The sequence below is a fragment of the Drosophila mojavensis genome, unplaced genomic scaffold, assembly GCF_018153725.1.
Source record: "Drosophila mojavensis isolate 15081-1352.22 unplaced genomic scaffold, ASM1815372v1 contig_108, whole genome shotgun sequence".
Lineage (NCBI taxonomy): Eukaryota > Metazoa > Arthropoda > Insecta > Diptera > Drosophilidae > Drosophila > Drosophila mojavensis.
The window spans coordinates 273,713-298,601 of NW_025318636.1; the positions used below are offsets into that span (position 1 = coordinate 273,713).

General features: G+C 35.0%; 2 protein-coding genes and 1 long non-coding RNA gene across 5 annotated transcripts in view; 1 reads left to right on the plus strand and 2 right to left on the minus strand.

Annotated features, from left to right (window-relative positions):
* Nucleotides 1-3,882, minus strand: part of LOC6578185 (lysine-specific demethylase 6A) — a 48,454-nt gene extending 44,572 nt beyond the window's left edge. For both annotated transcript variants that reach the window (XM_032728392.2, XM_002004066.4), the window contains exons 1-2: nucleotides 3,732-3,882; nucleotides 3,332-3,675 (exon numbers count right to left, since the gene is read on the minus strand). In XM_032728392.2, the coding sequence (XP_032584283.1) occupies nucleotides 3,332-3,675; nucleotides 3,732-3,781 (394 nt within the window). In that variant the 5' untranslated portion in view covers nucleotides 3,782-3,882. The remainder of the gene's footprint in view (nucleotides 1-3,331; nucleotides 3,676-3,731) is intronic.
* LOC116803810 lies at nucleotides 813-1,688 on the minus strand. Its single transcript, XR_004363822.2, has 2 exons — nucleotides 1,289-1,688; nucleotides 813-1,234 (listed from the first exon to the last, which is right to left on the minus strand). It is a non-coding gene; the product is annotated as an uncharacterized LOC116803810 (long non-coding RNA).
* Nucleotides 3,883-5,802: 1,920 nt separating the features above from the next.
* On the plus strand, nucleotides 5,803-24,512 carry LOC6578186 (protein gustavus). 2 transcript variants are annotated; one of them, XM_015166078.3, is made up of 3 exons: nucleotides 5,803-5,905; nucleotides 19,809-20,698; nucleotides 23,858-24,512. In XM_015166078.3, coding segments are annotated over exons 1-3 (1,032 nt in total). In that variant the 5' UTR covers nucleotides 5,803-5,903; the 3' UTR covers nucleotides 23,998-24,512. The 2 variants fall into 2 exon arrangements, with proteins under 2 accessions (XP_015021564.1, XP_002004103.1); XM_002004067.4 differs by lacking the exon at nucleotides 5,803-5,905 and adding an exon at nucleotides 19,269-19,555.
* The last annotated feature ends 377 nt before the right edge of the window (nucleotides 24,513-24,889 follow it).

Sequence of the window (24,889 nt, forward strand, 5' to 3'; positions counted from 1 at the left end):
GACCAGTGCTGTCATAATTTTTCGAGCAAATAGAGCCAGATTGGCAAAAAAGAAGCTAAAGAAGCTCAATTTAAGTAAAAATAAGCCAAAATAAAAGCTGGGTTTAAAAACACTATTTTCTTAATTAAATTTATTTATGATTATTCATTTGTTTTTAATTGTTTGATTCCTTCAACTATAGACAAGGAATCTCCACTTTCAAGAGAAATATTAAAATCAGGAACGTCGAAATCATTATTCCACTCTCAACAGAGACGTATTTAATAACGATACCACAAACCATTAACGTAGAAATTATAGATATACATGCATATACATATGTACAAATTATAAAATATTCAACCTTTTAAAGAGAGGTCAGGTGTTTAATAAATAATTGTTATTTACCGAGCCGCTTTGTCACTTGACTTGTCCAAAACCAAAATAAATTTAACGCTTCCAATCTTATTTCTAAGATCCTCCAAAAAATGAGGAGCCAACGAATGTTTAATTATGTTGTACATTTAATACGGCGTAGTTTAAATTGCTAAACGCTCATGCTGTCGCATAATTTTGTTTGGCAGAGAATACCTAGGTTGTTGATGGGAGTAATTAATGTGTGATTTGCCACATAGAGGAAATGTGCTGTTCGTTGTTGCTGTGGTTTTTTTTAGAGTTTGCCCAAAATCAATTTTTTCTTTCTGTGCCCATCCAATTCGTGCACATTAGTGTTTTTTTGTTGACAAACAAGACCTGTTGCTCGATACTTGTATTCATGATTTTTAGTGTTGACAGCGATAAAAACAAAATAAATCAAAATAAATAAAGGAAAATTAAATAAAGCTAAAATAGAGCTAAATTAATTTATTTATAGCCAGAATTCCCGCAGCCCGCCGTTTTCGAATTTTTCCCGCAATTGGACTTCAAATAAAGCCAGATCTGACGGGAAAAAAGCTGAAATGACAGCCCTGTCCCAGACCATCACCCCAAAACCAGTATGCTTAACTCTTGGCTTAATATTGTTTTTGTCAAATGCATTATTCGGCTTTCTTCAAACCGATTGGAGTCCATCCGATCGAAATATATTGAATTTCCACTCATCACAGCACAACACATGAGTCCAGTAATCAGATGGCTTGCTAACATATCCCTTAGTCCAAACGCTTGTTTTTATTACCATCTGTGATGCACGGGTTTCGTCTGTATTCGGCCTTGTGCAGTATTCGGTGTATCGTAATTGGGTGCACATCCTGCCCTATTTCATTTTAACCTCAGCAGCAATTTGTATTGATGTTATTTTGGGATTTACCTTTCTAACGATTTTCCTGCATTCATGGCTGTTCAACAACTTTTGACGATCTGTATGTTTTGGACTTTGCAGGTTGCAGGTTGAAGTGCTGCAGGTGCTTCGAATAGTGAATCGGCTTCTTTCGATTATCTCTCCAATTTCTGCATAAAATTTGCGTTGATCTTGGAAATGCAAGATAGTTTTCCTCTGAGCTACCGATGTTTAACTTAGGTGTCATTATTAAGCAAAGCCAAAAAATATGCTCAATTATTACAAAATTTTCTATATTAGAATTCAAATTTTCGAAGTTTCTATAAAGGTGAAAAGCTTACTCTACAAATAATCAAGTGCGTCACTGTATGTATGTATATCCTCCATATCTTTATACTCATTCACGAAAGTGAATTATTATACTCATTCACGAAAGTGAATTATTATACTCATTCACGAAAGTGAATTAGTATATTGGTTTTGTGCAATGTCCGTCTTGCTGTCCGTCCGTCTGTCCGTATGAACGCAATCTATTTCGGCGCTATTGAAGCTAGAGACTTGAAATTTGGAACACATACTTGTGTATATCTCCGATTTATAAAGTGTTAAAATTTTCCCGATCCGCCCACTAGGGGCGGGGCAAATCGGAAAATGCATTTTCCGATATGCCAGAATTCATATTAGTTGAAGATCTGAAATTTGGTATGTAGGTCCGTGTCGACCACCCTAGATCACGAGCTATGGCGGATATATCTCCGCCCATTGGGGGCGTGGCAAATCGGATAAAACTGTATCTCCAAGAGTTTTACAGCTAGAGCGCTGTAATTTCGCACGTCAGCTAATGCTATGATTCTTTAAAGTCTAAAGAGAACATTATAAGTCTACGCCCAGGGGGGCGTGGCAAGTCGGACCTGAAGATATAGTGATTTATTAAATTCTGCTATATTTTGGACACTATTGATGGCAGATACCTCAAATTTTGTATATATACTCGGGCTGATCACCCAAGACAAAAAGTTTTGTCGGATATATGTCCGCCCACAGGGGGCGTGGCAAACCGCAAAAGTTTATATCTCCTAAAGTATAATAGCTAAAAGGTTCCAATTTAGATAGTTAAGTTACCAATAACCTCCTCTATCGATTCCCCAAAAATAATTTTTACGCCTCTTTAGGGGCGTGGCATATCGAAAAATACCCTGTAATTTTCACATTTTTTGAGGGTAAGCATTCAAACTTTGCAGTTAGGGTACCGTTATCACGTTCTAAGAACTGACCAAAAATGAGGTCTCTACGTCCAGTAGGGGCGTGGCAAATCGGAAAAAAACTGTATTTTCTACAGTATTATTTAATGTTCAGTCTAGTGCTTCCAATGCGCGTTTGTGCGCCATTGTGCATTCGTCCCGTATGATAATTGTTGATGCTACTAAAACTTTGGCCATTGCGGAGTGATTTGAAATGTTACATGTCGGTTGTTCAGTAGCTTGAAGATTTAATGGGAAAGATTACATCTTCTAGGACGCGGCATTTTTATTAATAGTAATACTGAATATGCCCTCGCACAAAACCACATAAAACAATCGAGAAATATAAATATAAAAAATTTTCACAAATTTATGTTTGAGACAAACAAATACCTGAACTTTCGAGATATTTAGCTTCTGTACGCACGCGTATTACGCGTAGAAGAATACACTGATTTTCGATAATAATGGGATGCGTTATTGATTTTTGGTGATAAGCTCGATATCGACATTTAAAGAAAAATTTGAAGTCTCTAGCTCTTATATCTTCGGAAATCGACGCGGACAGACAGACGGACAGGGCCAAATCGACTCTGCTTGTCGCCCTGACCAAGAATATATATACTTTATGGGGTCTGCCACGCCTCCTTCTGCCTGTTACATACATTTCAACAAAAACATTATACCCTGATTTCCCATTTTCAATGGGTTCAGGGTATAAAAATTATAATTTTTCCAATAATGTTTAATATTGCCAAATCGCTATGTCAACATTATTTAGTAGTGTCCAAATCGATTGTGGATTTAACATTTAACTAACAGCTAAAATTACCTTCATAATATTCAGTCAATAGCAAATGCAAATGACCGAGTTTACAGTAGGTTTCTATATCAACTTCTCCAACTCCAATATTTCCCTTAGGTTTGAAGTCACTTGGCAATGCAAGTTTCGAATCACAAGCATGGGATTCTATGCCAGAGTTTTCCTTAATATGTTCCTCATATTTAACAGCTACATCACATTTTACATTGGCATGTTGTAAATCACGTTGCTTGCTCATATTTATTGAATGAGAGCTAGCCACTTCATCTTGCAAGATTGTAATGGATTGTTGAATAAGATCTTTAATTCCATTATTCTTAGGATCCGTCAAATTAAGGAAACCATAATATCGGCTAAAATTTTTAAAAGGTTATTGCTTTTTTTATACATTTAAAAATATTTAAATTACCTATCTAACTCTTGAACTATATAAAGATCATCAATAGAGTTTAGAAACATTTTGCATTTTGCAGTAACGGCAAAAATATGGTTGATCAACGAAATTTGACTTTTCTTCCCAATAATATGTTTATGTCAATTTAATTGTTCACTCGTTCATGAACTACAAGTTCAATCCAATTACTCCGTTGTTTATCAACTTTAAATGAGGGTATTCCTCTCATCTTACTTTTATTAATATGTTCGTAGATAATTATTTATTGAAATAATTTGGTAAAAAAAAGTTAATTTTGTTTTAAAATTGGATGGTTTTTTTTATAACATTGAAAAGCCCGCATATTATTCAGTCGACATACGAAAGTTAAATTTTAGATTGAAAAAATTGATATACCAATAATTCTTCGCTGCTCTATTGTATAAATGGCAAACGCACTAATAAGCACTAGGTGGAATACGAACTTCAAAATTTTTTAAAGAATAAAGTGGATTTAGGACCGCTATCCAAAATATAAAAAACGCAAAACATTTTTGAAATTCTTGTACCGTAGATGGACGAGATGTAATATGAGATATGAGAACTGCAACGCTTTCATACCCTTCGCACAAATAATAACGAAAACGGAAACATTTTGCAAGATTACACATTTGTTCAACATTTGACCATCTCGGTCGAGCGCATGAAGCGAAATGATTGTGCTTTATTGTAATTTCGTAGCTCGAACCTAAAAGTGAAGAGCCGAGCAAATACGAACTGGTCTGTGTCCGGTCTATGTGCTCTCTGGTTAGTCATAGGAAAGAGCTAGGATTGTCGCGAACAATTATCAATTTTTGTGCGCTGCTGCTATTTAAGAGACCATAGAGAGAGAGAGAGCACAAAGAGAGGGAGAGAGAGTGAGGGAAAAATAGCGCATAGCCGCACATCATATGGAAATCTCTTCATTTCGTGCCAACGCTCGCAGCGCACTGATTTTGTCATGCCTTATTTTCACTGCTTGAGCCTCAGAAGACCGAACCGAGTAAATACGAAGTTGTCTGGTCTCTTCAGCGCATTTTTTCGTCGTAGAAAAAAAGTGTACTACATGTCTCGTCTATGTGAACTCTGGTTAGGGACTAAATTAAATGAATGTGATGCACTCGACAATCACCACCGCAGAACTTATGCAAATGTATGAATGCCTTCACAAGACCGATTAACGGCAGATTGCATAGGCGGCAAGAGTAGATATAAAGGTATCTAAATGCTTATTTGAATAGCAAGGAGCTGTAAGTGAGTTCATGACTTTTCTCATGACAACGAAAAGAGTATAGCAAAGGTTTTCAAGTGTTCTATATACTCTTTGCACATAAGGGAAAAATTGGAATCGCCGCGAATAAATAAAAATTTTTGTAAGCTGATGCTTGCTTGTGAATACGTCATAGAGATAGTGTGTGTGTGAGAGAGAGAGGGAGAGAGAGAGAGAAAAGCGAAAAAAGGACAAAAGCCTGTCAAGAATTTCATTTTCAAAAATGAATGAAAAACTGCTACTAAAAACATTATAAAGCTTTGGAATTCTAAAAAAAATAAAGCTGAATACCTGATTAAGAAAGCAGGACTGTAAAAGCTTTTACTGAGCTAAGCGACTCTCAAAGCCATGTGATATGCCAAGCGAAATATTCCTTTCCGAGAAAATACGAAGATGAGCTTTATTATGTATGTGCTGTAAGTTAGTTATACAAATCAAACACTGGGACATAATTAGTAGGTACGGACAAAATTAATTTTAGTTTAATAAAATTTCGAACAAATTCAATTCATATCTCATATCTCAAGTTTCCAGAGTTATTTTCTTACTTTCACAAACTTTTCGTATACAAGCTTTTATAAAAATTTTTAAATTAGCAGATACAAAAAAATACCTTAAAGAAAATTTCTTTTGCAAATATGATATAAATTATAGTATATTATATTACAAGATTACATATCCCATATATGAAATACGTATGACATTCTTCGATAATATCTAGTGTGTAAACCTTAAATCATTGAACATTAACATAATCAAAGAATACCACTGCAATTGAATATCTTCTTTTTTGTATTGATTCCATGCGTTTCGATGTGGAATCATAGATTTAAGTTCTTTTACTGTGTGCTACCGTTGTTTTGATTTTTTAAAAGGAGAAAGTAAAATTTACGGAAGTAATGTAAGTGAATCTTATCGTAAAATTAATGAAGTGTATGAACTATGTAATTAGATATATATAATAATTATATAATACATACATGTGCAATGTATTACCTTGCAAGCGGTCTTAGATATTATATATATATATATATATACATATGCATATATATATATATATATATGTGTGTGTGTGTGTGTGTGTATGTGTGGGTGTGCGTGTGTTCACAAGCATTACATTATGCATATGTTTATACATACATACATATATATATTTATAAATCATGAGACGCTCACGTATTTAACATAAAAACAAATGATATTAAGTATAAGTTTTTTCTAAAGTTTTACAAGAAATGTAAAATATGTTTACATTGCGTGTTTGCGTATACACATATGTATGTATGTATGTACGTATAAATTCGTGTATTTTTTTTCTTTGTAAGTGCATTAAGCGATATTAATTGTGCTTGACTTTATTCAAACATAGATACGTAAAATTAGAATAATAGTCCTATATAAAAAACTATCAACTACGTGTAAAAAATGTTAACCAGGAAACAATTGTTGAAATACCCTGTAAGAAACTGATCATACATACATATGTATATACATATGTATGTATTTAAAAATCCAAATCCAATATACACTGTGCAACTAAAGTCACCGTACCGCTGATAAATTTTCATGAAACACGCTATAACTTCTTAAACAAAAGTTTTGATGAAGGGTAACAAAATAAATTTTTCACTACAAAATACCATTTAAATAATAGCAATATTTTATTTTAGTCTAGTACTATAACTAAAAGTCTAAAAATATTCACGTATTTTCCCTCAAAAAGCCACCGTACTCTTGCTTGCGTCGCACTGTCTGGCGCCAAAGTTCTTTTGAAACATAACGGGAATTTTTGAAACGTGTGCAATATCTTAAAATTATGCGTTTGCTAGCGTGCATTATTTGTTTTGACAAAATTAGCTAATTTAAATGCCCCGTAAAGAGCTAGCTTTAGAAGAACTTGGACTGATAATTCATAATTCATTCACGAAGGGGCAAAAGTCGTATGCAGAGATAGCTAAACTAATGTCCGGAGCCAAGCCAACTATTCAAGCAATGATTGGCCGTTTTAAATAAGAGGGGCATATTAAAAATAATATTCGATCTGGCCGATCATCTGCACTTACTGAGCAAGACAAGTGCCAAATAAAACACAATGCAGCTATGCAACTCCAGCACCGCCGTGACTTACCGTCAGATAAAGAAGTATATCCTTTCTACGTGAATGGTGCCCTTCCAAACAAATATTGTAGTTTGACTCATCTGAGTTCGTATGATTTCATAGCCCAATGAACTAGTTTCGAGTTTCCATACTTTTGAGCATTGTTGCTTGTATTTTATGTAATACGTAGAACGCTAGAAAATGTGTCCTTGTCCTTCAAATGCTTTATTTGGCACTTGTCGCGGACTGAATGTGCTTGTAAGCCAGATCAAGTATTATTTTTTTATAGCCCCCATTTATAAAAGGGTCACTTACAGTATCTAAACGTTTTTTGACGCAAATATTTCACCCATTGAAAAATTGTATTCGGAGTATAATGTTTCTGTAAAAGTGTTTGCATAATGTATGTATATATTTCGAGATAGTTCTATTCGTCCGTCCGTCTGTGGAAAATCTAATGCCGGTTTTCAGACAGGTTATAGAAATGCGGAACAGCAGTTTTAAACATGGTGTTATAGTCCTATGCGTTCATGCGTGAAGTGCTGTAGTAAGATATTGCTACCTAAACCAATGCCACACCTCCCCTCCGCCGCAGCGGCTTGGCAGCCGTTCCAAATAATGTTGTTCTATGAGTAGGTCATGGAAATAATAATTATAGCCATCAGTTCCTTCCAAATTAAATTTTTCTCATCAAAAAAGGCAACATGCTGCCATTGGGTAGACCACGTGTGTTCGCCCGGGTAAAATTAATGCGTATTTCTTTTCTTTTAAGCAAATTTATGGTAGCATAGTCCAGATTCAAAGTATGTCTCAATTTTTGATTTTCAACCAAAGATAAAACGGTTTCTTTACCCATACTATACATATATTGAATACTTTAAGCTTTACAAAAAATTTGGTGAGTGTAATTGCCAAAATAACAAGATAATTACAATTGCATTTGGGTGCGCTATTCTGATGTCGCAAAATAAGTGCACGCATTCTTTGCGAAAATAAAGAAGAATAGAAAATAAAACATAATGTGTTTTGAGTCGCGCTTTTTATTGGTATGAAAGACATCTCATATGATAATGAAATCAAAACAAAAGCTAAGAAGTTGCGTGCAACAGGCAAAGAGAAAAACGTAAAAGAAAATGAGTGTCAGGGGGGGCGCTAACCTGATGACGCGCAGTGTACATTCTTAATCAGCGCGACGAGCTGAGTCGATTTGGCGCTGTCTGTCTGTCTATCCGTGCGTCGAGTTCAGAAGATATAAGAGCTATAGACTTCAAATTTGTTTTTTAAATGTCCGTATATTTAACGAGGATATCGAGTCTATCACCAAAAGTCGATAACTCATCCCGTTACTTATTATCGATTAAAAACCTTATCGAAAGTCAGTTATAAAATTATATCCTACATCTCTAAAGCTAGAGTCCAAATTTTATATGTATACTTATATGAGTTTTATACAATTTCGGTTTTTGTTAAAATTTACCCCCCACCCCTATATCCAACCCCACACCCACATATTTGTAAAAGACGTATTTCAAATACTAGAGACTTGTGCTTTGGCAAATGCATGCATATCCATGATATAATCATAATCTGAAAGTTTCATGAAGATCGTATGTTCACAAGTATAAGTATACATAAACAAGTAAGAACGTTGCAGTCGGGCGATACCGATTGCAGAAGACTCATTCACAGCCCAAACGCTGTCAACCAGAGTATATAGTGCAATTTTCAAGTCTAGTGCGCAACAAAAAACAGGGCATGATCCCATTAAAATTGGAAAATCATCGATAGCTATTGCTATGATCATTGCATAATTGCATTCAAATTACATACATGTGTATATAATTTATACAATTTTGACTAGCAGCAGATCAGCGCGATTTTCCTATACATATGCACACACTCATCGTCTATTCTATGCGTACAGACAGAAGCGCGCCTTTTCTCACATTCTTAGAATTTCGATTGATTTCTGGACTTTCTAGCCGTTACTGTAGTTTTGTCTGATGACGCTCTCTTTTTAAGCTATTCTATTTCAGTACCTAGCTGGTCAAGCAAAGCAGTGGCGCGGGTGCTAAGGGCGACACAAATTATTTTAGAGTAGGGTAGGTTCGAAACCTCTTCGATGTTTTTTTTTTTTTTTTTCATACATATTTCGTTTTTTGAAAATATATATTTTATTGGGAAGGTGCGAGCTTGACTGAATGGCACTTAATACTTTTCTTTTTCTTAGTCGAATAATTTTATAAGTTTAAATTTGTTTCTTCTTAAATAACCCTCAAATACATATGCGCAAATACATACATATGTATATATGTAAGTCTGCACGCATAGCATCAAGCATTCCAGCCTTATACACGCGCTCATTTGTATATGTGTATGTATGTACACATAAATGCGTACTGTAGCATATTCCAAGAATCTCGCTGCGATTGATTTGTCTTTGCATTGTTTTTGAATTTCCAGCCGCTACACTGGCTTTTCTTTGCTATGTGGCGTCATAACAATAATGTGATTTTGTTTTAACTACTGTTGATCAAAACGACGCGGTGGTGCTGTAGGCTGAGGCGCCGGCGATCTTTATTTTAGATATTTTGACATGAACATGCTATTCGCTTGGGTGCGAGTTCAAATCCCGCGGAAAACTTTTTTTTTGTAAATTGCCAATTTTTTTGTTATTTTAGCTTTTTATATTTTATTAATTTTATAAAAATGTTTCCCTGATGAATTGATAGCACAATGCCTATTAAGCCTATTTATGTGTACAAATCGGGATCGGGAAAATTTTAACACTTTATAAATCGGAGATCCAGTTCGGTGTGATCTGCCAAACTGTACGCACGTGTGAGCGCTCCGCGATAGCGAAATTCTTATCTTTCACTTTCGACTTAAAACAAAAACAAAATTAAGAGAACAGTTAGTCTGGCTGGCGCCGCTATGTCGCCAACACAGAGCAGAAAAGTTCCAAAAACGGACACTGGTCAACGGCAGAGCAACAACAACTATTATCAACCGTTACAAGCGCTGGATGACGAAACTGATAACGACAACTGTGAGGAAGTAATTGTCAACAAAACCAAAACTCACATTCCTCCTATTACGGTACTTAAAACTACTGCCGAACAACTGCATGGTATTTGCAATTTACTAAATGTCAAAGACTACTCAATTAGAAAAATTTCTATTGGAGTTAAATTACACTGCGAAGAAGAGGTGGATTTTGCCAATGTCTGCACCCACCTGCAAAACTCTAAAAATGAGTTTTTCTCCTTTGCAAAAAAACACAATAAACCATACAAAGCGGTGCTTACGGGACTTGATGACACTCCGGCTGATGAGGTTAGGAACAAGCTTACACAAATGGGACTTCAATGTACAGATGTCAAGTTTATTCAAAGGAAACGAGCCAACAATAGTAATTTCTCGCTGTATGTAGTTTACTTTGTCAACAAATCAACAAGTCTAAACGAGCTGAAGAAAAACTACTCTGTCATTGACCATATCAGAGTCAAATGGGACTACCAAAGACGCAGACCAAACACCGTGACTCAGTGCTATAACTGCCAGATGTTCGGGCACGGATCTTCCTATTGTAGTGTAAAACCATACTGTATGAATTGCGCAGGAAACCATAAAACTATTGAGTGTTCAGAAAAGTTACCTGTTAAGTGTGCAAATTGTCACGGCTCTCATAAGTCTAATTCAGTGGAGTGCCCAGGCAGAATAAATTATATAAAGTCAAGGGATAGGGGCGTCACCAAAGCACGGGTAGTCAGAACACCATTACAGTCTCCACAGTTAAACTGCGTAAAAACCTTCCCAACTCTTAATGGACAGATTTCTGAACCATTAAAGACAACCTGGGCCAGGCAACCAGAGTTAAGCAGTGATCTCTTTTCGCTAGACGAGCTAAAAAGTCTTACTTTTGAGCTCATTAGTAATCTCAGAAATTGTAAATCCAAGACTGATCAGTTTGAGGTAATAACCTCACTTGCCTTCAAATTTCTTTCTTAATGTTAGACAAAGTAAAGATCATTGCGTGGAATGCCAGGGGCATTCAAAACAAAAAAGAAGAATTTTGTCACTTCCTGTTTAACAACGACATTGACATCTGCCTTGTATCTGAAACCTGGTTAAAAAATAGTATTTTCCTCAAGATTCGTAATTATAGCTGTTACAGAAACGACCGTACGACTAGTAGAGGAGGAGGGGTAGCAATCTTTATTAAAAAAAAATATCCGCCACTCTTTGCTACCTCTCCCAAATACTAAAATTATTGAAACAATTGGCGTAAAAATCTTCATTAGTGATGTCACTGAGACGTCCATTTACTCATGCTATTTCCCAGGGGGCCGCGAAAATTCCTCGAAAAAACAGCTTTTTCAGGCCGATTTACATAAGTTGTGTAGTGCAAATGGAACATTTATTCTGGGAGGGGATTTTAATTGCAGACATCAGTCGTGGGGATGCTCTAGAGCGAACTCGTGGGGTAATCTACTCAAATCTAAGGTAGACTGCAGGAACTTTTATCTAATGCATCCCTCTGAACATACATATTACCCTGCAGGAAGTCACGGGCAACCCTCAACTTTAGATTTTTTCCTTACTAATCGTCCTGGTTATCTAGCTAGCCCACGTGTGCTACACACATTAAACTCTGATCACCTTCCAGTGCTGCTTGAGGTATCTGTCAATTCTGCCATTACCGCAAACTACTTTTACTTCGATGTGAAAAGAGCAAACTGGGTAAGATTCGCCCGTTTTGTCAAAAATTCGCTTCCACCCCTAAACTCCAACTTAATGTGCCGCACAGAAGATGTTGATGATATGATTAATGTTTTTAGTGATGTCCTTCGCGAAGCCAAAGATATTAGCATCCCAAAAAAACAAATCAAATTTTCTCCAAAACCACTGCCGCAAAACATTCTCAACCTTATAAAGAGTAGGAACATACGACGGCGCACCTGGCTGAGATATCGTCACCAGTCCGATCTCATCCTTTTAAAATGGTTAAATAAACTAATCACCAAAGCGATACTAGAATTTAGAAATAAATCCTGGAATATCACTCTTGCAGCCTTAGATAAAGGTTCTTCCCCCTTTTGGAAACTCTCCAAAATTGTTAGAAAGAAACACTTAAATATCCCAACATTAGTCAATAATAACATCAGTCACACGACAGAAGAAGAAAAGGCTGAGGCGTTAGCTCAATCCTTTCGACTAAATCATATCGTAGCTGCTGGGCTCGGTGATCCGCTAACTAAAGCCGCTGTCGATGCCTCAATCCTCTCAGTCGCGCAATTATCTATAGAGCCGCTGAATGATTACTTTGTTAGCTCCAGCGTCATAAAAGGTATACTGAAAAAAGCTGAAGAAGAAGAAATCTCCAGGTATTGACAAAATTGACAATATATGCTTAAAAACCCTACCTACGAAGGGAATAAAGTTTATTACTTACATAGTCAATAAATGCCTAGAGCTATGCTATTTCCCTTCTGTCTGGAAATGTGCTAAAGTTGTTCCTATTCCAAAACAAAATAAGCCTGTCGAGTTGCTCTCGTCATACAGACCTATTAGTCTTTTGTCGGCAGTCAGCAAAATACTAGAGAAGGTTATCCAAGATAAATTAACTCATTTTGTTGAATCCAATAATATCCTTCCAAGTCACCAGTTTGGATTCAGAAGCGAACACAATACTGTTCAGCCCCTTTATAGAATTAAAAAAATCATTAAAGATAATTTTTCTAGTTCTATGTCAACGGGAATGGTACTGCTAGATATCAAAGCCGCATTTGATTCAGTGTGGCATGACGGCCTAATACACAAAATGCTACATCTTAATTTCCCACCTGCGGCCATAAAGATAATCCAAAGTTATCTAAAAAACAGATCTTTTATTGTATATTTAGGTAATGCTTCATCCACAGCAGTTAACATCTCAGCAGGCTGTCCCCAAGGCTCATGCCTATCCCCTATTCTATATAATATATATACCTCTGATCTCCCAATATCACCTCATTGCACTACCTCGGTCTTTGCGGACGATACAGCAATTCTCTGTGGTGGAATTCTTTCTGCAGATATAGTTCGAAACCTCCAAACAGCATATTACTCTTTAGGTACATATTTCTCTCAATGGAAAATTTTAGTCTGCCCAGAAAAGACCAAGGCTATATTCTTCACAAAAAAACGAAAGGACATCTACGTGCCAATAACAGACATCAGATTGGGCTCGGAATATATAAAGTGGGATCCAAATGTCAGGTACTTGGGTATTACACTGGACAAAAGACTTACATTCAAGGACCATATAACCAATACAAACAAAAAGCTCAAACATATTCTTCGTACGTTATATCCCTTTATAAATAGAAACTCGAGGCTAAGCATAGAAAACAAAATGTTCTTGTATAGGTCAATTTTCCAATCAGTTACTTTTTACGGTGCACCTGTCTGGTCAGATATAGCCAAATGTCACATAAGTCAATTGCAAATCGCACAAAATAAAATCTTGAAGCTTATTTTGAATCTTCCTTGGCATCATTCCACGTTAGATCTACACTGTCGAGCCAATGTTGAATTGGTAGATATTAGATTATCGCGACTATCGCAAAATTTCATAGCCAAGTGTCATGAATCAACATATTCACATATAAATGAACTAGCATAGCCATTTAATTTTAAGTATTATTTAGTGTTTAAGTTAGTTTGTAATAAATAACCTCGGGGTTTTCTATTTCTTTGATTTTTCCCCCAAATAATTAAGTCATATTATATACCATGTCATATCTCTAAGTAAATATCTAAGCAGAAAAGGCCTAGTTCCTAGTCTAAACTCTTTAATTATTGTAAGATACCATTCACAAAAAAAAAAAAAAAAAAAAAAAAAACTGTAATTACAACAAAGAGTGAAATAAATTGAAATATAAATCGGAGATATACACGAGTATGTGTTCCAAATTTCAAGTCTCTAGCTTCAATAGCGCCGAAATAGATTGCGTTCATACGGACAGACGGACAGACGGACAGACGGACGGACAGCAAGACGGACATTGCACAAAACCAATATACTCATTTCACTTTCGTGAATGAGTCTAAAAATTTGGAGACTCTAGCTTTACAGATGTAGGAGATATAAATTTATTACTGGTTTTCGATAATGTTTTTAATCGGTAACAAAATAACGGGGCAATGTATCGATATTTAAAGCAAAACTCGATATGCGCGTGCTATACACGGACCTAGGAAAAAAAATTTCAAGTCTCTAGCTCTTATTTCAAATACTAAAGACTTGTGCTGGGATGTACATACATTTTCACCATATGATTACGCCCTGAAAGATTCATTTAGATTGTACGTCTAGATATTAAATTATTCAACAAATAAATTCTTATAATGTTGCCCACACTACAGCGCAGCCCCAGCGCAGTCGCTGCTTACTGCGCAGTTAGCAGAGCGCGTTCTAATATGTGGGTGTGTATGTACGTGTGTCGAAAAGAAGTGCAGACTGATTAGAATATCAGATTAGAGGGTTCAGGGTATCTCCTAGTCGAGCAGTCTCGACTAGAGTCTTCTTACTTGTTATTCTTTGTTAGGGGTCTTTTTGAGAACTTGAAGTATGTTTAAAGCTATACGGTTTCAGCTCGTATCATAAAAGCTACTGACCTAAAAAATAAAGTAGAAGCTAATATTCGACTATCGCAAGCATTGGGGCTAAATGTCAGCCGATCAGGTATATAATAATAGAGCCGGTTTTAATAGATGGGGTATTGATTTTATTTATTTATTTATATAGATGGGATATTGATTTTAATAATTCTAGGTTTACAGTTAATGGTAAGGAAATTTTTGCAATGCACCGCATATAGTGAAATCTTACGAAATATTCCTTTAAAGAATAATGTTTAACACCAGAAGGCACAGTTTCATGGGGAATAATTAGAAAACTGTATGAAACTGAGACCAAAAATTGAACACGTTTATGTCGGAACCCTAAAAAATGTCAGTCCGAATTGTTTTGAAAAAAAATGGCACACAAGTGAATATATGTACAGTGTACAAATAATGTCTTCGACATCAATGATTTTTTTCTTTGGCAACGAATAATTGATGCAAAATGGGCAAAAATTAAAAATTTTAATTTACAGATTTATTAACTAATATTTTAACAACAATTTAGAAAAAAGAGAATTTCAATATTTTACTTAGCATAAAAGTTATAACTAAAAACCATACAAAAAACTCGTTTTTGCCTCCAATAAAGTCTTCGTACAGCGTACTTTCCTAGACTTTAGCTGCAGACAAAAAGCGAAAATGATAACGGTTTTTTGGCGAATTTTTGCTTTTGTGTTTTACACTTAGTTGCGAAATAAATTCGAAATAAAATTTATGCACATTTAGTCGGCGGGTGGACAAAAAATGATTAAAAATGCCAGGAAAATATTTAACAATTGAAGAACGCCATATTATTTTAAATATGCATGTTAAGCAACAAAAATCCTATGCGGAAATACTTGGTCGAAGTCGTTCTACAGTACAATCTGTCATTGGAAGGTTTCAATATGAAGGGCGAGTGGAAAATAAGCCTAAATCAGGACGACTGAAAATTTTGACAAACTCGGATCAGCTGAATATAAAGCGAATGGTATCCTCAGATCCATTTATTAGTGCAAATATGATAAGTGCAGACTTTTTAAAGTCATCGAACAAGAAAGTGCACCCAGAAACTATTCGAAAAACTATAGTTGCTAGCGGGTATAAGTCGTGGACTCCGAGACGAAAACCCTTTATAAGTAGCGCTCATCGCAAAAAACGTTTGGAGTTTGCTCATCAGTACAAAAAATGCACCAATATTTGGATCAGATGGACGACTGCGTGTGTGGAGAAGAGCTAGAGAGGCACTAGATCCAAAAAAAACACAATTAAGACAGTAAAGCATGGTGGTGCTAGTGTGATGGTATGAGGTTGTATGGCTGCTGGTGGCGTCGGAAATTTGGAAATAATTGATGGAGTGATGGACCACCTTAAATACATTGACATTTTAAAAAAGGATTTGGCTCCAAGTGTAGAAATGTTAGGTTTATCACGGTCTTATTATTTTCAACATGACAATGATCCTAAACATATGGCACATAACACCAAAATGTATTTGGCATTCAACACTCCCCATTTATTAAGGACACCACCACAGAGTCCTGATCTTAATCCGATCGAGCATTGCTGGAATATGTTAGAAACAAGTAAGAAGACTCTAGTCGAGACTGCTCGACTAGGAGATACCCTGAACCCTCTAATCTGATATTCTAATCACTCTGCACTTCTTTTCGGCACATATACATACATACATACGTACATATTAGAACGCGCTCTGCTTACTGCTTACTTTACAAAGGTGAGGGTGAGGGGGTGGAGAAGTTATAAAGAATAAAGAATAGAATACTAATGTTAAAAAAAATTCTTTCGCAGTTTATAAGAGTATTTTTTAAGCACATAGGTTAAGTGTACGAAGACTTTATTGGAGGCAAAAACACGTTTTTTGTATGGTTTTTAGCTATAACTTTTATGCTAAGTAAAATATTGAAATTATCTTTTTTCTAAATTGTTGTTAAAATATTAGTTAATAAATCTGTAAATTAAAATTTTTAATTTTTGCCCATTTTGCATCACTTATTCGTTGCCAAAGAAAAAAATCATTGCTGTACGAAGACATTATTGGTACACTGTATGTATTTACATGTAAGCAAAAACTTTTTGTTTTGCGTACCAGCGCTTTCGTACTTACAATAATAGAAATCTAAAAATTTTGCATGAGCACTACGAGGTTTTTTAAGGGTTCGGTATTCCCTTCACTAAGACAAAAATGGGATCGTCGCAAACAAATCAAAATTTTTGTACACTGCCTGCATATATGTATATATATATACAGTTTGACACGAAAGTGTTTTCACTTGGGAAAAAAATAGCACTTTTGTTCTTTTACATTAAAAAAAAACTACTAAATGTGATATTTCTAATTTTTTTTTAATTACATTATGTTTTTCAATTTGTTGTCTTACAAAAATAACTTTAAAAAAATTAAAAAACTATTAACATAGGCTTAAATAACAATAACAACATAAAAGATATTCAAATTCAACTGACACGAAAGTGTTTGCACAAAAATAAAGTATTCAAAATAAGGCACTATTAATTATATTAAGTATCAAAATTAGTATTTAGTATGACCCCCATTGGCTTCAATGACCGCTTCCAACCGTCTACTCATGGAATTGATTAGTTTTTGCACATATTCCACCGGTGTCTTCTCCCATTCCTCTAATATACAGGCTTTCAAATCGCTTTTGTTTGTTAGACCTCGCTTGGCTGTCCTTTTTTTTTAGATCAGCCCACAAATTCTCTATGGGATTAAGGTCGGGACTTTGTGCAGGAGTATCCAACACCTTTGCACAATTGTAGAGAAGTCAGCACCTGACTATGTTAGCTTTGTGTTTGGGGTCATTATCTTGGTAAAACCTAAATGTTGGTTTACCATCCCTAAAAAATCCAAACTTGCGGGCACTGGACACTAGATTCGTGCGTAAAATCTCCAAATACTGTTTCGCATCCATTGTACTCTCGATAAAGCACAATTCTCCAACTCCTTTACTAGAAATACACCCCCAGACCATCACTGAAAGTTTTCCGAACTTAATAGTGGGAATTATATTTTTCCGTTCAAGGGCTTTCAACGGCTTTCGCCAAACACGGCTGGGTCCATCGTTGTAATACAACATCATCTTCGTCTCGTCACAAAATATGGTTTCATCCCAATATGAATCCACATGTCCCACATGCATCCTGGCGAATGTTAGACGTCTTTTCTCATGATTAGACGACAACAATGGTTTTTTCCGCGCAACTCGGGATGCAAACTCGTTCCTTTTTAGGGCTCTGCGGACACTTTCGCGGGATATGTCAATACGACATTCTTCCTGCAGCTCCCTGGCAAGCGTTCTGGTCGAAATTGTTGAGTTATCATTAACTTTCCTGGCCAGAATACGCTCGGCCCTATCTGTTAACGCCCGAGGTCGTCCAGTTGAATGCCTTGGCTCCAGTGTTTCGTTGTTTTCTGCGCGGCTTAAAATATTGTAAATGGTCCTCTTCGATATTATAAACATTTCTGCTATCTCCGCCACTGATTTTCCTATGGAGTGGTTATAATAAACCAATTGAATAATGTCAAATGACAATCGCTTCCCTGGCATTCTTAATTTGTTTAAATTTTTTGAAGATTGAATCGATTCTTACAAAATATGACGAAATTGTTCAGAACATAGCATTAGCCACAGCTGTGCACATTGCAATCGCCGAAAACAACGGTAAATACGAATTTAGCAGTAAGAAGAAATAAAGAATAGCATGTGTGCAAACACTTTCGTGTCAGTTGAATTTGAATATCTTTTATGTTGTTATTGTTATTTAAGCCTATGTTAAGAGTTTTTTAATTTTTTTAAAGTTATTTTTGTAAGACAACAAATTGGAAAACATAATGTAATTTTTTCCCCATGTGAAAACACTTTCGGGTCAAACTGTATATATATATATATATATATATATATATATATATATATATATATATATATATATATAATATATATAATATATATAATATATATTGAGCCGAGCAAATACGAAGTTGACCAGTCTTTTTAGCACATTTTTTCTGCGTTGAAAGTTTCTTCTATATGTCTCGTCTATGTGTTGTTTGGTTAATGGTACCTGTTAGTGCGACGGTAAGTTCGGTCCCAGACAAACATATATGAGCAATTTTATGTGGCTATCTTGTCCTCAGGGTATAACGGCCTTGATCGTCGTTATAATCGGATTATACTGTACTTATAAAATCACCAAACTTGTATAAAAAAAATGGTTAATTACATCATATTTCGAGAAAATTTATCGATTGTATATATATTTATATTTGAGGTACAAATTGTTTCATACAATTTTAAAATAAAATTTAAAATTACTTTTCGATAAATATGCGCTGTGTATTTAGAAAAGGTTTAATGCTAAAATTCTTATCGTGTAGGTATACCATTTTCACAGGGTGTTCATAAAACTGAAACTTGTGTATTATTTAGTTCACCCTGTGATAATAATATACAAAATCAAGTACATGTGTATATGTATATATGTTTAAGCAACCTTGACAACTCGTATTGCAGTTTGGTAAGCGGGGTTGAGTACAGAAGGTGATTTGAAGAAATCGAGAAAAATTAATTTTTAAATCACCATACGCGCATTATTAATAAAAAATATGTTATATTGTAAATACATGCATATATAAAAATAAAATTGCGTTGTATGTGATAAAACAATCGTAAATTTGTGAAGTCCCGTAGCTGACGCCATTTTGTATTTACATATTTGGAACACCCAGTTGAAGTAATTGTAAATGGAACTTGGGAAAAAAAGGTAACATTTGTTTATATATATATATTAAGCATACATACATATATGTGTATAGGCTGATAATTAAATTAAACTTATAGGCTCGCATTTATTCCTGTAGACTTGAATGAGTTTGTTTTTTCGTGGTTGTGTATATGAAATGAACGTATAACTATGTCTACTTAAGTTCATCTTTTGTATTGTAACTAATAATTTTTCTTTCTATAGTTAAAGTATTACTTTTTCTTATATATAAATTAATTTGGAATCTTTTCAGGTATAAGGGTGGTCGGACACCTTCAGTTAGGTCAAGTGATAGACGACGTCCTCAAAGTTTTTCTGCATCATCTACACTATCCCCGCGAGTTGTCCTGTCTCGATTAGAACCTAGGGATTTTGAACGTCTTCGATTATCTTATAAAGTTGCTATCGACCAAAGGAGATCTCGAAGCTGCCGTGGCATGAACATGGGTCAAAAAATTAGTGGCGGCGTTAAAACAGTTAACCGTAATGATTCTCAGGCGACGTTTAAACCAATTATACCTAGAGAACTGCAAGCGGATTTCGTGAAACCTGCTCGAATTGATATTTTGCTGGATATGCCCCCAGCAAATCGAGAAGTTCAACTGAAACATTCATGGAACTCAGAGGACAGATCGTTAAATATATTCGTAAAAGAAGATGATAAGTTGACATTTCATAGACATCCCGTCGCACAAAGTACTGACTGCATTCGCGGAAAAGTGGGACTTACAAAAGGATTACATGTGTGGGAGATATATTGGCCAACAAGGCAAAGGGGTACTCATGCAGTTGTAGGGGTTGCATCAGGCGATGCACCCTTGCACTCTGTCGGGTACCAAAGCTTAGTTGGATCTACTGACCAGAGCTGGGGCTGGGACTTGGGCAGAAATAAACTGTATCACGACTCAAAGAATTCGGCTGGTGTAACATATCCGGCAATTTTAAAAAATGATGAAGCTTTTTTGGTCCCAGACAAATTTTTAGTTGCTTTAGATATGGACGAGGGAACATTAAGCTTTATTGTTGATCAACAATACCTAGGCATTGCATTTAAAGGCCTCAAAGGAAAAAAACTATATCCAGTTGTTTCAGCTGTATGGGGACACTGCGAGATAACAATGCGTTATATCGGTGGATTAGATCGTAAGTATAAAATTTGGGTATACACATTTTTGGCTTTCAAAATTTTTAATTAATTCTAAGGATTTCTAAAATATTTTTATTTTGATTTTGCTAATGACAGAATTTAGTAACAGACTTGCGTGTAGTATTTTGTGTGCAGTATTTTAATCATTACTCGGAAGTATTTTTAAGTATTAGCAGTATAATACTCTGGAAATATTTAAAAATACTTCCGAATAATGAATAAAAAAGTTTAGGTACACAACGATTTTTCAACTTAACTGTATTAAAAAGTGGTTAAGTGAAACGTAATAAACAAAAGTGTTGATACGATCTTTTAAATTATGTATTTGGTCACATAAAAACCTTATCATTAACTTATTTCAATAAAAAACAGTTGAATTAGACTAAATAATATGTAAAACAAGTAAGAATGTTGTAGTCGAGACTGCTCGACTACGAGATCCCCTGAACCCTTAGAGCAAAAGCTATTTCAATCATTTTTCGCGTCATTCTGCTTACACAAGACACGTGCACACACATACACGCACACAAGCACCCACGCCTAAACACGCATGGGCAGCAGATTGCGCTTACTATGAGAACTTCTTTGTTTCAAACCTTTTTTTTTATGGATATACGATCTTCATGAAACTTTGAAATTATGATTATAACATGGATATACATGTATTTGCCATAGCCCAAGTCTCTAGTATTTGAAATACGCCTTTTACAAATATGTGGGTGAGGGGGTGGATATAGGGGTGGGGGTAAATTTTAATAAAAACCGAAATTGTATGAAATGCATATAAGTATACATTTTAAATTTGGAGACTCTATCTTTAAAGATGTAGGAGATATAATTTAATAACTGATTTTCGATAAGGTTTTTTTTTTTATCGATAAAGAAACCAGGATGAGTTATCGATTTTTAATGATAAACTCGATATCCGCGCTGTAAATATGGACATTTTAAAAATTTAATGTCTCTAGTTCTTATATCTTCTGAAATGGACGCGTTCATACATACGGACTGACGGACAGGGCCAAATCGACTCAGCTCGTCACCCTGATCAAGAATATATACACTTTGTGGGGTCTGCCACGCCTCCTTCTGCCTGTTACATTTCATCAAAACCATTATACCCTAATTTCCCATTGAAAATGGGTTCAGGTTATAAAAAGTTTGTGCTCAATTGGATTGTGGTCAGGAGATTGTGGCGGGGTATGTAACTGCTTTGTGTTATATAAAATTCACTCCCTCACAAGATAAGAGGTGTGTTTCGGGTCATTATATTGTTGAAAATATTAATGGCCGTCATCTAACTGGAGCTGAGTCGTGCTCTTCTTGAGATTATCTTTCAATACTCCCAAATAGTAATGTTTATCCATTTTGGTAGATACCAGTTTCCCAATTCCAGATGTGGCCATACACCCCCAGACCATCGCGTTTCCGCCTCCATGCTTCACAGTTGCAGTTAAATTTTTTTTTGCTGTAGAGCAGTATTGCGTTTTCTCCATACTTTTTGAGCCCCATCTGATCCAAAAATGTTAAATTTGGATTCGTCACTCCAAATTACTGCATCCCAAAATGAGTGTGGCTTGTTTAGGTGCTTCTGAGCAAATTATAGACGTTTTTTTTATTAGCGTCGGAAATCAAAGGTTTCTTGCGCGAAGTTCGGGCATTGTAGAAATATATACTCCTGTATTTTTGGCGCAGATGTTTTTGGATCCGTGTTTATTGTGGCCAGGATTTGGCATTTATCTCTGACACGCAATTTTTCAGGACGGCTTGATCTTGGTTGAACTTCAAGTGTTGCCATTTTTCCGTAGGATATTATATTTTGCACACTGGAAGGGGATCGCCCAATCGTTAGGCCAATTTTGCGTACTCCTTTCCCTTCTAAGTAGAGATTTATTATTATTTGACGCGTTTCTTATGGGATTTGATTTCCTCGACCCATATTGACCGATTACTCTCGCAAAAATGACAAAAATGAAATTGCAATTCATAATAACTCAAGTATTTGACTCGAAGAAAATAAAAGAAGAAAATTTACCGTTTGAAATGTTAATATTTGCCCAACTGTAAAAGGGTCAGACGAAGTGTGCCTAAACTTTTTATACCCTTGAACCCATTGAAAATGGGAAATCAGGGTATAATGGTTTTGTTAACAGTATGTAACAGGCAGAAGGAGGCGTGGCAGACCCCACAAAGTATATATATTCTTGATCAGGGCGACGAGCTGAGTCGATTTGGCGCTGTCCGTCTGTCTGTCCGTCCGTCCGTCCGTATGTATGAACGATCTCAGAAGATATAAGAGCTAGAGACCTCAAATTTGTTTTTTAAATGTCGGTATATATCAGTCAGTTATAAAATTATATCTCCTACATCTCTAAAGCTAGAGTCCAAATTTTATTTGTAGACTTATATGTATTTTATATAACTTCGATTTTTGTTGTAATTTACCCCCACCCCTATATCCACCCCCTCACCCTCACCTTTGTAAAAGGCGTATTTCAAGTACTAGAGACGTGTGCTTTGGAATGTACATACATTTGAACATTATGATTATGTTCTGAAAGTTTCTTTAAGATTTTACGTCTAGAAATTAAAACATTCAACAAATAAATCCTTATAATGTTGCCCACACTGCAGCGCAGCACAAGCGCAGTTGCTGCTTACTGCTCAGTTAGCAGAGCGCGTTCTAATATGTAGGTGTGTATGTACGTGTGCCGAAAAGAAGTGCAGAGTGATTAGAATATCAGATTAGAGGGTTCAGGGTATCTCCTAGTCGAGCAGTCTCGACTTGAGTCTTCTTACTTGTTTGCCCTGCATTTAGGTAGTTTAACCCTTTTTTAGCGCATAAAAAGTTCACACATGAAGCAAACAAATTTTGTTTTGCCTATTGCATAAATAAATACCTCTCTTATATGTAAACTAATCTTAATTCATTAATTGTCATATAATTTAAAGGGTATTTTTAACAATGAATGTTGATTTAAGGAGTGTACCTAAACTTTTTTTTGCCGACTGTATTTATATATGTATATGTATATATATTAATGAATTAAGATTAGTTTACATATAATAGAGGTATTTATTTATGAAATAGGCAAAACAAAATTTGTTTTGCTATATATATATATTAATTTATTATTATTTTCATTGCTTTACAGCTGAACCTTTGCCATTAATGGATCTTTGCCGACGGTCGATTCGACAGAAAATTGGTCGAGTAAATTTGGAAGAGCGTATACAACAATTACAACTTCCACAGTCTATGAAAACATATTTATTGTATAAAAATCGTAGATAATATTTTTAAATCGGGTTTATATAAGTTATCATTTTGCATCTCTACTGCATGTGATGGGGAAGTTAAGGCAAATAGTATTAGTTTGTAATAGTCTTAATCTTAATCAATGTTAGTTTTTGTCGTCAAGGAATATATAAAAGTATGTAATTGTAACTATACTTTACATTCGTTTTCCTATTTGTATTGTAAATTAAGTCAATATGATTAACAATATTTAAAATAATCACAAATCATTTGCTAACTAATGAAAAAAAAAATTACTTTTCTATTCAATTGGCATTATTAAACTAAGCGCATAAATACAAATATAAAAGAAGAAATAATTAAATAAAAACGACGAAAACCTCGTGGTATATTCAAAAGCATACAACTGTACCATAGTATAATAGACATAGCCTCCATTTTAAGTACGATTAAACATAGTTTAACATTTAATTTTGATTGAGAACGTGTTCAGATTTATAATTTAGTAAAATAAAAAAAATGTACATACATATATGGCAAAAAAAATCCAATAAGAGTTTTTTAAAACATTCTATGTGTAAAAATAACTATATATCCTTAAATTAAGATTTTATTTTGAATCTTGGCATATTAGGTATTGATAGGGTGAACAAAACGCATGTACATATGTACTCAATAGAGCGTAATACCACAGGCGGACTTTAGAGTAATCAAATAGAAGTCTTTTAACACATAATGGTGCAATAATAATTTCAAAGCAAAAAAACATTTTTTTAATTGCTAACAGTACTGATTTGAACGATACTCAAACAACAAGGAAAGCATTATTGTATCAAAAAAAAACCTAATTTTAATTTTGAACGATTAGAGGAATCTAAAAATAAATATATCCAAACATATGTAGTCAGCATTTTTCTTGCAGTAAAGC